At 33.3% G+C, this 13645-nt stretch overlaps 1 protein-coding gene across 27 annotated transcripts in view; it reads left to right on the forward strand.

Annotated features, from left to right (window-relative positions):
* The window catches only part of Sox6 (SRY-box transcription factor 6), a 557563-nt gene that overhangs the window by 219036 nt on the left and 324882 nt on the right, over positions 1-13645 (forward strand). For 22 of the 27 annotated variants that reach the window (XM_010615190.3, XM_010615191.3, XM_010615182.2 and 19 more), the window contains one exon: positions 12348-12588. In XM_010615190.3, coding sequence (XP_010613492.1) covers positions 12352-12588 — 237 coding nt within the window. In that variant the 5' untranslated portion in view covers positions 12348-12351. Of the gene's footprint in view, positions 1-7096; positions 7176-7250; positions 7272-12347; positions 12589-13645 lie in introns of those variants that run through there. The other 5 variants (XM_010615194.2, XM_010615192.2, XM_010615181.3 and 2 more) reach the window with 3 other exon arrangements.

Consider the following 13645-nt stretch of genomic DNA (forward strand, 5'->3'; position numbering starts at 1 on the left):
TTCCTGTTCTAGGTACTATGAACGCAAGTAAAGATTTACCTTTGAAGAAATCTAAGTAGTTAATAGATTAGGCATGATTATTATAAAAGGCTTTCAGAATGCTGTTTTATTTAACTTTGGAAAATTGTAAGGTGGCTCTTATATGACAAGAATGTTACTGGATAAGTAATTCTGTATTCTCTCTCATAACACCATAGCTTGGGAAAAACCAGGTTCTGTGGCTTGATAGGTGTGCAAATAGAATTTGGTAAAGAATCTTTTAGTATGCAAGACAGTGGGTAGTCATACTTGTCTTTTATAATGATAACTGAAACAATTCTGTGCAATGATTCATGGAAACAATTGGATTCTCATGTTCTCCCGGAGCTGTTTATGATAATATGATACCAGCAAATGCAAGGGAAAAATTTAAAGGAAGTTGCTATAAGGAAGGGAGGGAGTAATGAAAGTGGAGAGGGAGAAAACCAGACTAGAGCATTTTGGTTATCTGTGAAAACAGACTGTTTGGTGTATGTTTAATAATGTGGACATTTGGGGTAGTGGTGAAAACTTTTTGTTTTTATAGATTTTCTAATTTATGCAATTTCATATCCTTGTGTGTGAGGCTTTCCTATTTCTTTTCTCAGAAGTAAGGGTATATGCAATGTTATGTGGTAGTCAGATTTTAAGAGTGTATCTGAATTACTCTGCATTCCCTGAAATAACTTCATGTGGGTACTGCATTAAACACACATTGTTTAAGCTCCTCATCTCGCTTTCTGTCAGTGCTGTTGTGAACACATTTGTGGTGAAGCAGCTCCAGTTGTGTCTGTTGTGAATAGTGTGGATTCTCTGGTCAGAGCTAAAAGATGGAATCAGTTCTTATACTTCTCTGGGTCTTGAAATAAATGGGTACTGACGTCTTTGTTTTGTTTTTCCATCTTCTGTGTACGCATAGAGTTAAATATTGATCATCTAGGTTAACCTGAAAAAGTATACTAGAGAAAGCATGGAGAGTTAACACCCAATAAACATTACTAGAAAATGTACTGCATAAAAATCACAGTCAACATCCAAGGCATGTGTACCAATAGGTTTAACTACTCACTTCCCTAACTGATTTAATTGTCAAATTGCCTGCACTGGGAGTCAAATGTACTGGTTAGAGGATTGCATGCTCTCTCGACTTTCTTGTCTCCTCTCCTCATTTTCCTCCTCATTTCTCTCTCTGTATTGCTTCCTCATTTCCCTCTGTTGTTTTCTCTTTCTCTCTCTCCAATTGTCACCTAGTAATCAACTGTGTATGTAAAAAAGCATAAAGAAAAATCATAACCTAGAATACATCATTTTAATATTGTGAATAAAATTCTTACAGGAAGGGTATAAGCAGATAAAGAAAATTTCAAATGATAGTTTATTTTATTTTATTTTCAGCTTTAATTGAGTTTATTGGTACATTTTAGGGATACAGTACAGTTACATTCATTGTTGGGATCTTGTACCTGTACATGACAAGTCTTGATTCTCATTTTTTCCCCTTACCTCTGCCCTCCCTTCACCCCCTCCTCCCCTCCCCATCAAATGATAGTTTAAAATAGCCAATAATTTATTTAATTTAGATTTCAGAAACCTTTAATTCTAACAGCATATGCCCTGGAATTAACCACCAATTTCCCCTTCGCTGCCCTCCCTTCCCCCCCTCCTCCCCTCCCCATCAAATGATAGTTTAAAATAGCCAATAATTTATTTAATTTAGATTTCAGAAACCTTTAATTCTAACAGCATATGCCCTGGAATTAACCACCAAAGTTCAAATTCTGCCTTCTGTATTTCCTAAGTATAACCTTGGCAAATTAAAAAAAAACCTTAAACACCTTTGTGCCTTAGTTTTCTTATCAGTAAATGGGGGTAATGACATTACCTAATTACTAAAATTACCTTGAGAACTAAATGAGATTGTATATGTAGCAGGTGATTAGCACGGTGATTGATAATTTGTAAGTAGTTTTGGAAAACTATGAATATTTTCAACCATTGTTCCAATGTCAAGCCATCCATCCTTTTAATGTTTCTGAAAACATAGACTGATTTTTATTTTGGCTTTAAAAATGTAGTATGTTACAAATACGAGGTGAATTTAATGAGTCAGGGCATGTTGGAAGAGGAAACACTCCCAGAAAACCAGACAGAGATCTAGAAATTTTATTTTAAATCTTTTTCATGGACACTACTTTTCTGGCTAAGTGTAGTATCCTAAATTTATTTCTTCCTATTCATTTAATAATATTTAAATAACTGGACAATATTTACTGAGTATTTTCTTTGCACAAAATATTATAATAGGTGGTGTGGTTATACAGAGAAACTTAGAGTTTTGTTTTTATCCTTGAAAAGTTTATACTTTGGCTGGGGTTGCTTATGAAATAGAAGAATATCATATATTATAAAAGATTATATAAGGATGTACATTGAATGCTGAGGGAGTGATGTAAAAATAATTTCTCATACCACTTCCTAAAGGGGATTAGGCAAAGGATGAATCACGATCTCTGGAATAGTCCCTTGATGATTTCTTAAGTAGAAAGGAAAGCGAGGGTAATAGCAGATGAGCAGAACAAAAATCAGAGCAACAATAAGTGAAGTTTGAGTGTGTTGCCATAGTTATATCAGAAGGTCAAAGTGTAGATTTCTAGAAGATACGTTTAGAAAGATTGCTTGGGTCTGAGAAGAGGGCCTTGAATGTCAGGGTCAACGGTTTGAACTTTAGTCTATCTTTAGGGGAGAGCCTCTGATGTGTTTGATGTGGACACTGGCCTGATGGAGATAGTGGCAGTAAGATTGATTTAGAGGGGCAGGTATTGGAATGAGATCGACTAGTTAGGCTTTCAGATGTGAGATGTAATAAAGCCCTGTACTAAGGTGATTGTGAATATGGTAAGAAAGATGATCCTGAGAAACATCATCAAGGAAGAGCTAATGGAGCTTAATGACAAGCTGATGATAAGCAACAAGGATAAAAAGACGATGGATATAATATTCATCCAGCTTTGAAACTGGGTTATTCTGAAATTATATTCTTCTGGGTGTGAATGAGGAAAGATGTTGAGGAAAATGATGAATCTCATTTTAAGTTTGTTTGATTCAACATTACAGAGGACGTCTGGATATAAACACATTGTAGTCATTTGAGGATTGTTGTATATCAGAAAGACGAGAGAGCTCAGTGTTGGGGATGTAGATAAAATAAACATGATTTAGATGTTAAGTGATGAGTTGTTTGATAAAGAGTACTGAGAAAGAATAATGTTCAGGTGAGTGGTATTTTCTGTGATTACTCACTGTACTTAAAAAATGAGCTGTTTGCTCATCTCCACTGTCCCTGCTTTTCCTTCCAAGTTTCCAGTATTAGTGATTGTTTACACTGTGCTGGGTACAGGAATCAAATAGAGTAAGACACATGGGCCCTGTCCTCATGGATCATGTAGAATAAAACATTATTTAAAAAAATAGACAAAAATCTTTAAATGATTCATCTTTTTCTTCCATTCACCATAAGTTTATGAGGTCTTTACAAGAAATTATCTCCAAAATCTGGAAGATTTTCTCTAGAAAGTCTACCCTTGGATGATACTTTTTATTATTACTATATTGTAAGAAATACTTTATGAGTATAATTTTAGGAATGGCTTAAATTACTCCTGATTAAAGTTTTTAAAAGTATTGATTGCATCCCCTTTACTAGGAGGTTTTTAATCACATAAACTTTTAAGTAGAATCTCCTGGAGGGAAAAAAATAAATTCACTGTATCACTTGAAACGTGTAAGATCAAGGAAAAAGGTGTTTTCCTAAAACAGTCTTATTTTTCACGTCCAAAAATACTTCTCTTGGTGATATGAAATTTATCTCGTTGAAGTAAAACCTTCGACTATAGATTGGACTTCCCCTTTCTCCTGTTTTTCCTTATCTTTGGTCCGTTTCTTGTCGAGCCGTCAAGTCTGCCCATTGCGCTCATCTCGCTCTTCTTTTTACCGTCCCCTAACAGAAAGGAGCAATAGAGAAAGAAAGGCAACGCAGGAGTTAATGTCTAGTTCAGATTTGTATATGATGAAAACATCATTCTAAGAAACAAGATATCAGATTTTCAGTGTCTCAATTTGTATTGTAAGATTCAATCTTAGAGAATCCATTGCTGTTCGTGGTCACTAATTCGTTTTCTTTATACCTTGTTGCAGTGCTCTCTCCTCTCCAGCCAAACTAGTCCATTTTGGGGTTAGATGACCATTAATGATTTTATTTAGAACAGAGGTATCAGGTAAAAATGGAATAGCAGGCATTAGCCATATGAAATATCTTTTCGATAAAAAGAAAGAAAAAATTCTGTAAATTGGTAGTATTTTGAGAATGGGAAAGATTTTTTGCCATATTGGAAGATATGATATAAATCTGTATATTTTACATTTGGAGTTAGATAAAAAGTAAAATCATTTTTCCACTACAGCTTCTAAACTGGATTTTATTTGAATCATCATGATATTGATGGTATTCATTTTTATTTGGACCTTAGGAATCTTCAGAGTACATCATACTTTCAGGCGTTTGATGCTAACCCACAGATCTCTGTGATAGTGAGCCCATCTGCTTACCAAATTTGGACATGATTTTGAGATACTGAATGTCTCAAAATGGTTGGTGATGGATATCTATCTTATCCTTGGCTATTTCTCTAAACTTGGGTAAAGACAGCAAACCAACTATGTGAAGTGAGTTTTCAACATCAGAAATGTGGCCAGTTTAGGAGACAAAAAGACATAGTTTTTTTGTGGTCCTAGGGATCAAACTCAGGGCCTTCACACTGAAATACATCCCCACATATTTCTGTTTATTTATTTTTTTATTTTGAGACAGTGTCTTGCTAAGTCAGTAAGTTGTCCAAGCTGGGCTCAAACTTCTGATTCTTCTGCCTCAGCCTCCCCCAATTTTTATTTTTTAAGCTTTTGAAGTTGGATTCTACCTGTTCCTTTCAACTTCCATAAAGGTTTAAGATAGAAAGAAGTCTCTGGAGGGGAGGTTTTCATGGTGGTCATGCTACTGATGATATACAGTGTGTAATTTGCAAACCTTTTTGCTATGTCTTAGAAGTTGTAGTGCTCTTATTGATATTTGTATTCATTTTTTATAAATTAGTCTTTCTTGCTTTTCCTTTTTTTGATGTAAGATGCATAAATCTTACTGTTAAATAACATAAAGATTGTATCATAGCACTCAGTATTAAAATGCACTCCTTTTTGGGGGAAGCCAGATAGATGTGTTTACTCTGTAGAGAGATTTAGATTTGATTTTTTGTTTTCTTCATGGTAATTATGTTTGCACTTTGCTGATCACTAGTTGTGTATTATTACAATGGAAGGTGACAATTTGATTGTCTTCAATTGGAGAAACAAGTAATTTTATATTCACTAAGCTGTCAGGTAACACTAACTCACAGTACTAAGAGCTCCTGGCAGTGCTGCTTGGCACCTATATTTAACTGCTTTGATGCTTGTGTAACCTCTGCTGAATCAGAAATACTTTGCCTGCTGGAAATGGTTTTGAGGGCTGTACAATGAAGTTTTCATTAAGTAGACAAACTGGAAATGAACTGCAGAGCCATGGTTGTTTCCCTCCTCCCCTTTCCTCACCCTTTCTCCCCCTTCCCGTCCCTACCCTCTCCCCTCCCTCCTTTTCGTTCACTTCTTGTAGTTCTTTGGTAGGAACCTGAAATTTATTCCTTATTTCACTACTCAGAAGAGGGGAAGTGCTAGGTAGCTTTACTTAGATGTTGGAGAACCTTAGAGATCAATTTCTTTGCATCATTTTGTTCAATGAACTTTCATATTTTCAAACAACCACTATAGTATAAGTTTTGATTTCATATTTTTTTCCTGGCAATATAAAGCAAAGAGAGAAATAGGTAAGAATGGAGAAGTATATGATAATAGTTTTCTATGCTTTCTCTCTGAGAAATTATTCTGATTTATGATTACTATTAATAATTGGATAAGGTATCTTATAATTAGTGGATTAGTTTCAGGCTGACAAAGTCATATCTGTTATTCACTTTAAAGTTATGGTTCTCATTTTATGTGATGTGAATATTCAAAATGCACATATAAAGATAAATTCAAGGGTAAATTCATTATGCTATTAGCTTCCTTTCACTCAAGCCACCCAGAAGTCTTTCAATTGAGCTGTAAAGTCATTGAGCTTGGTTTAAGTCCTCTATGTTAGTGTCTATTTATAATAGTCATTGTTTGGTTTTGCTCTTATTGTTAAGTTGCTGATTTTATTTATATATTCTGCTTCTGGCTTTCCAAAGCAAATATCCCAACAAGATGCTGGTAGATAAGCTGTGAGAAAACTCAGTATTATTTTTATCAACAAAAAGTATATATGTTATATGAAGTCAAATTGTTCTGATCCCAGGGAGAAAGTGGATACTAAAGGGCAATGTAGTAATTCTGTTTTCCATAGGCAGTCAGTCAGCGTGCCAGTCATCACCCTGGTTGTCTGTCTCTTGTAGCAGATACTAGCCAATTAGACAGAGGTGGTTACGTGATGTAACATTATCAGGAGAAACAATTCATGAGTCAAAGCATTCCAAGACATATGAGCTCTAGTCCAAAGAACAGTCTTAAGCTATATAAAGTGACAGCAATATTGTCAGCTAAATATAAACTCCAGAAACACAAACTTTGATGACTTGAGAAGAATCTGTTCCAGGTAGTTCTTGTTTTTTAAGAACCTTAGAAGGCCTTTGGAGACAATTTTGGTGTGAAAAATTAGGTGCCTTAGAAGAGTCAAGATCCATTAATTTAAGCCTTTTCTTAGTTATAATTTATGGACCTCAAGTGTATTTCATTTGCCTTATCTCTATTGATTTGACAGGTAACTGAAATCAGTGACTTTAAAAACACATATCGTCTCTCTGTAATGCCATAGTATTAAGAAAGAGCTGTTGCAAACTCTAAGAGAAAGGCTTATGACTCCAATGAGATCTGAAAGCAGTTGTATTTTTTCCCATGAATTTTCTCAATTGATTATTACAGATGGAAGAAAAAGAAAAATCTGGCAAAAGCCCAGGGATATTTGGAGGTGGAGTAGAGAAGAGGACATGGCAGTGCTACATAAAACAATATTAAAAAATCACCAGAAAGAAGTGAGGAAAGGTCAAAAGGAATATCTTCATTTAATATCTAGACTTAGGGTTGTCCTTGCAGACCCCTCCCAGGATCCCTGAACATGGGAATTAGAGGTACAGGAAGAGTGTTTTGAAATCGTTCATTGCCCTAGGCTGGGTAGACTGGCATCCTTTGTAATTGTTCTTGGGTATTGTGCATTTTGGCAGCTGAGCATATCTGTTACTCATGCTCCTTTTAAAATAGAGGCACTGTGTTATATATTTGGAAAATTAGTTGTTTATTTCTCAGAATCAGATCAAGTATGGCACTAAATTAACAGTGAATTATCTGACTGAAATAAATCTAATGTGGTAGCCTGGGGCTGAGCTGCAAAAATAAATGTGAATGTTGCTTTGAACATTTTACTTTTCCTATAAGTAAACCAAGTGTTAAATTGTTGCTTCACATTGTAAACAGGATTTCTTTTGAAAAATGTAATAGACTTAAAAGGTGGATATCATTTGATAGGACTCATACAAGTAATGAAAATATTTAAAAGAACAATGTTTAAAATATTGTTTCAGTGAACTCAGTGGATCTTTTGGACAGTTCCAAATTATAGTTTTGAGAGATGGATTCTTCCCGATCAATAATAAAAACGTGTAATTTTGAGTCACAATACCTTATGAGAAAGTTTAAGTTTAAAGTTGTTTAAAATTAATCGTAACGTTTAAGGATGTGAAAATAAATACCTCTCTTTAAAAAGACATGCCATTAATTCAGAAAGGTTTTAGATAAGATAGTTTTCAGAAGTAGAGGACTTGATGTATAGATTTCTGGCATCTTTGTCATTTTATAGTCTTAGGCCAACTAATTTTTATTTCTTGTTTAAGAACAGAAAGTAAATTTACTATTTGAGTTAGTTTTTAGTGGTCTAAACATTTAGATTTTATATTGAGGGTTTGAGGTAGAATTATTATCACCTTTTTAGAGGCATTCCTGACTTCAGAGAACATTATCAGTTATTAAAGACTTTATCTCCAACAGTCTCATTCCCAAAAGTCCTAATCCTAAAGTTCTTCCCAATAGCCTGGCATCTTGGGAATTCTCAACCCTTGCATAATGTTATTTCAAACTCAGGGAATATACGATGGAAATTTAGTTTTATGTGTCCCAGAGATATTTAGTTCTCTTTGGAGGTTTTACTTGATAATAGTTATGCCCCAGAAAACCATCTTGTTTAACCAATGTGATAAGTTGACAATGTAGTTTTTCTCTCTGATTATAATGTACTCTGTGTAGTCAATACACTGGTACCATGTGAGTGTAATTTCCTCTTTTATTTTATCTCCAATGCACTGTATTATAAATAAACAGTTAAAAAAAACACCAAACAAATCTGTTGCATCTCCTTTTAAGATTGTACCACTGTAGACACTTGTTCTAGTAAAGTAGAATTGGGCGCATTTGATTGCATTTAAATTTTTCATGCTTCAGCAGTTTGGCTGGGAGCACAGTAAAGAAAAATCCCATGAGCGAGGATAGTTTAGAATAATAGAACTTGATTTTGTGTATTATAGCGGCAACATTTGTGCTGCTTTAGTTAGGGTTGTGTCAGCACTTCCATTATAAACCCCTGTTTTCAGGGGGTATAACTAGGAAGATATTTTTTTTAATACAAATTAAAAAAAACAATTCATTTGACTGATTTTTAAGTTATAATAGTGCACAAATAAAACAAAGTAAAGTCACATAAAATTGACCATTTTCACAAGGATTTTTATTTTCTTTTGCTTATTAGTTGTGTATGGCAGCAGCTACGGTAAGGTACTATTCTAATATGTACACTGGAGGAGGGTGAACATTTTTGTAAAGGAAAATTACTAATATGAGGATTAAAAAATAAGTCCAAGCATTTCACATGATATTTAAAAACATTAATTAACAAAGTATATTTTATAATTGAGTTTCTAAAGTAGAATAGCTATGGTGCAGTGTTTATCTAAGGATATCAACAAAAGTCAAGTGTCTTTTCAGTTTCTACAGTACAGTTTAGTTGGTCTAGTAAAATGTTTTAAAAGGGAAAGCTAAAGTAAAGAAAAGAAATGAATGAGAATATAATCAGTAAGTTAAAGGACTACATAATAAGTAATTGTGTAAAACTAAGTAAATCAAATTTAGTAATCACTAAATCTAAGATTTATTTAATAAACTTTGCTTTATAAATAATTTGAACATATTTTGCTTAAAAAAGTCTGAACCAAAATCATGTTTTAGGACAAAACAAAACAACAACAAAGTTAACAATAATAAAACTGAAGAAAGCCCAGTAATTTTATCAAAAGGAAATACCTTGCTAAAAGAACATAAATCATCTATTTCTCTACTAGTGACATGTTTCAGAACCATAATAAACCCATAATATTGAAATATGATATGGAAAAATATTATTGGGATAAAACATTGATTTCTTTGCTAAAGGGAAGGATTTTGAAGTTGAGTGGGCCTTCCTTGATTGTTAACTACTGTCATCCTTCCTTCTCCTATTTTTTCCCCTAACAATGGTGTGAACTGAGAATGAACAGTCAGGTTTAATATTGCTTTTTTTTGGCAGCCTATCTTTTATTTGCAACCTTGGTACACATTTGTATTTGTAGGTGCAAAATAAAAGACAAATTGTGTGATGCTGTAAATAGATAGCTTTCCTGAACGGTCACTGGAGGAATCACCAGAAGACTGTTGATGAAGTAGAGGTGAAGCCTTTCCTCACTAATTGTATTCAGCGTGTAATTTCTAAACTTCCCTCTGAATTTTGATTTTCAATTAACACTCCCCATTTGAAGATAATTTTCTATTTAATGTAATTGCAGGAAATAATTTATTGGGTGATTAAGACTGAGAACCCAGTCTTCCTTAAGAAAACACTCTAACAAACCAGCCTTTAAACTCAACTCATAGCTTTGGACAGATTTAGTCTATTTTTACAGCTGTACAGTTTTGTTTAATTAGGATTGTGAACTATTGTTCACTGATGCAGTTTACAGTTGAAACTATTCTTTAGAGATGTTTCATTTTGGATTTTATGTCATGACTAATTTATACTAAAGCAACAATCACAGATATTGCTGTTGGAAGGAGACAATTCACTTTATAATAGAGGTTTGTTGGGGAAGCTAATGTCACTTTGAGTTTTGGATTATGACTGTCATTTATATTTAACTGTTTTAAAAAACAGGGTAAGTGCGTTTTTTAAAAATGTGAATGACTCCATTTTTGTTTCTATCATCATCTTAACTCTGCATACACTCTTGTTGTTTGTGTCAAGCTCTTGAAAAACTTGCGAAACAGTTATACAGTAATTTGCATGGTTTTATTATATTTATGGGGCCAATAAAATGTACTCAATAGTAGTTTTTGTATACTAAGAAGCATCATTTGGCTATCATTTTCCAGAAGTGTATGTATATCTGTCCATTTGTTTGTACTGATGCAAATTGCTCAAGTATATATTTATCTGATCCTTTGATATAGCACTCTTTAGAACATTTAATTTCTTTTTCCTCAAAGAAAATATAGGAATTCTTCTGCACTTTTCCCCCCATTTTATTTTCTAGTATGAAGTCTAAAAGAATAAATTTTTATTATTTGTAGAATGATTATTATAAGTAGGTATCAGCACTTTAATATGTTTCAAAGCACTTCAAAAGCCTGTAATACTTTTATTTAGAACTGTGCATAATTAGATTAGCTGATCTTATATTAATTTTTTTCACTGTAGGATACTAAGTCTGAGCCCCCTCATTAATTGTGAGAAATTTAGCATTAGCTGTTAAATCCTATGTGAAACATGGGCTGCTACATAAAAACTACTGTTTAAATTGGAATTAACTTAATTATTTTTCTTTGCACTTGATATTTCCTTCACTGCAATATTCATGAAAGCATGTGACAGATTTGTAAATTTAACTGTTAATCTCAGATTTCTAGACCCTTTAATCAGTATTTATTTGTCTGTAGAAACAGTACTAGCAAGTTAATGATTTGCTAATTTGAAAAATGCTCATGTGGTTTCCTATGTTAACTGATTTGTGCATTTTTAAAAAAATGGTATGAAATCAATTAATGTTAAAGAGCAATTAAGGTAGAGATTTTATTCCTTTCATTACACAGCAGTTTTAGAGCTAGAGATACAATAAACTAAAAACAACATAAAGTTTTGTAGAAAAATTATTTCTTCTGTTAAGTTATAAATTTTTAGTGGTTTTATTACTACCTGTTTTGCTAGGAAATTCATCTTGATATAGAGATATTCTAAAAGTTTTGAAATTCTTATTGCATGTGAAACCACAGAATGGAGACCTCGTCATGTAGTGCAGTCTGCATTCATTTGTGGATAAATGAATGCTCAGTGTTGTTTTTGGAGGCTTAAGATATTATGCATAGTAGGCATTTTTATTTTTCATAGTAAATGCTTTAAATCATGTATGCATTTTCTAATAAAATAGATTTATCGTTATTTCAGTTACTCAGTTCAAATGCTACAAATTGCCTCAAGACTAATGTAACATTATGAGGCTTTCAATCAATAAGTCACATAAAAGTTAAGTTACGACAGTCAACACTTCTTGGAGGTTTGTCAGAAAGCTTCAGATTCGCACTAAGTAGGCCATAATGCAAGTTGTAAACTAAGCTAGATTGGTTTAAGATTATCATTATGGATTATTTACTCTAATTGTATTTTCCTATATAAACTTATTTTGTTCTTTGTAAACAAAAGAGATACTTGGATATTTTTGCTCTTAAGTCATCCTGCAAACTGGTTCCCTCGCCAGTTCAATCATTCCTTCTTTTCTTTGCTAGTAGTCATCTAATTTCTCCCCAGAAGGTTATAATTTAGTTGCAAAAACTAGGAGGACAAATACACAGGATGTATTCTGTAAAAAACTTACTGTATAAGAATATCATTTGTGGATCGGATAAGAGAGAAGATAAACAACTACTACCAGAAAGAAGTTTGCTGAATTAGATGCAAAGAGGGAGAGTGGGATAGATAAACCAAGAATTGTTTGTCGGTGGTTTAGAGTAGACAATAACTATATCCACAGTTAAATTACTTTCTTTTTTCCCTGAATTAGTCAAATTCAAGGAATGGCTTGTTTCTTTGTTGTTGACAGCCCTTTTCAGTCCAGGGTATTTTCCTTTTTTTGCAGAAGAATGTCTTCCAAGCAAGCCACCTCTCCATTTGCCTGTGCAGCTGATGGAGAGGAAACCATGACCCAGGATTTGACCTCAAGGGAAAAGGAAGAGGGCAATGATCAACATGTGGCCTCCCATCTGCCCCTGCACCCAATAATGCACAACAAACCTCACTCTGAGGAGCTCCCCACACTTGTCAGTACCGTTCAACAAGATGCTGACTGGGACAGCGTTCTGTCATCCCAGCAAAGAATGGTGAGCTTTTAGAAACTGGTTACTGCTACTACATGTGTCTTTTAGTATGTATATGTTTTAGGGAAACCTCAGAATATATGACTTTAGGGCTATTTGTGCTCATGTTAAGAGACAACCACCAGGTAGTATGTACATATAGTGGTACCTTGGTTCATGAATTTAATTTGTTCTCTAATTTTGAAAACGATGGCCATGTTTGTGTTTGTGCAGGAAAGATGGCCATGGCCATGTTTGCAAACAAAAGCGTTTATGAACTGAGGTACCATTGTGTGTGTGTATGTGTGTGTGTGTGTGTGTGTGTGTGTGTGTCTGAGTGTGTGTATACATATACTGCTAGTAAATTTGGGAAATGGTTTGTGATACAGTTTGTACCCATTATTAGATTAGCTTGTCAAAAAAAGATATTCGATTTTTTAAAGGAGAAGTTGTTTGGTTATTCTCTGAATTTCTGAATTTAAGATGATGGACTTGGTAATATCACAAAATAGATATGACCAAGTAAAGTGTGGTTGTACATTAATATCAAAAAACTGAATTAAGCAAATATGTCTGGGTGAATGAGGTCATACAATGATTATGTCTTCAATAAATAAATATGTTATTTTTTATTTTTAACATTCTTGATTTATAATAAAATTTTCTCACTTGTATGCTTATATATTAATTTTGAAAGAATATGCAAAGCTCCTAAATATCAATCAAATTGCAATTTTCTCTAAAATTAGAAGTAACATCAAATACATACTGTGTATTAGCCAGCCTTCCTATGTTAAATTTTATGTCTAACGATCAAAACAGAAACCATAGTAACTGATATTATCTAGTTTAAAGCAAAATTTTCAGTTTTTAGCATTAGAAGAAGCCAATATTTTAATATTGATTTTTAACACTGTTTTACAATAGGTTAGCAAAAAATTTATAAAATATATTAAGTGAGCAATGAGTAAATTTTTATTCCTTAATAAAAAATAAGGTGATATTTGAATTGCTTTTACTACTAAGAACACATTTAAATTCTTGCTCTATGCTTACTGTCTCAGAGACTTAACTCAATAAC

Source organism: Fukomys damarensis, unplaced genomic scaffold (assembly GCF_012274545.1).
Source record: "Fukomys damarensis isolate Sample0158 unplaced genomic scaffold, DMR_v1.0_HiC HiC_scaffold_16, whole genome shotgun sequence".
In the NCBI taxonomy this organism is placed as follows: Eukaryota; Metazoa; Chordata; class Mammalia; order Rodentia; family Bathyergidae; genus Fukomys; species Fukomys damarensis.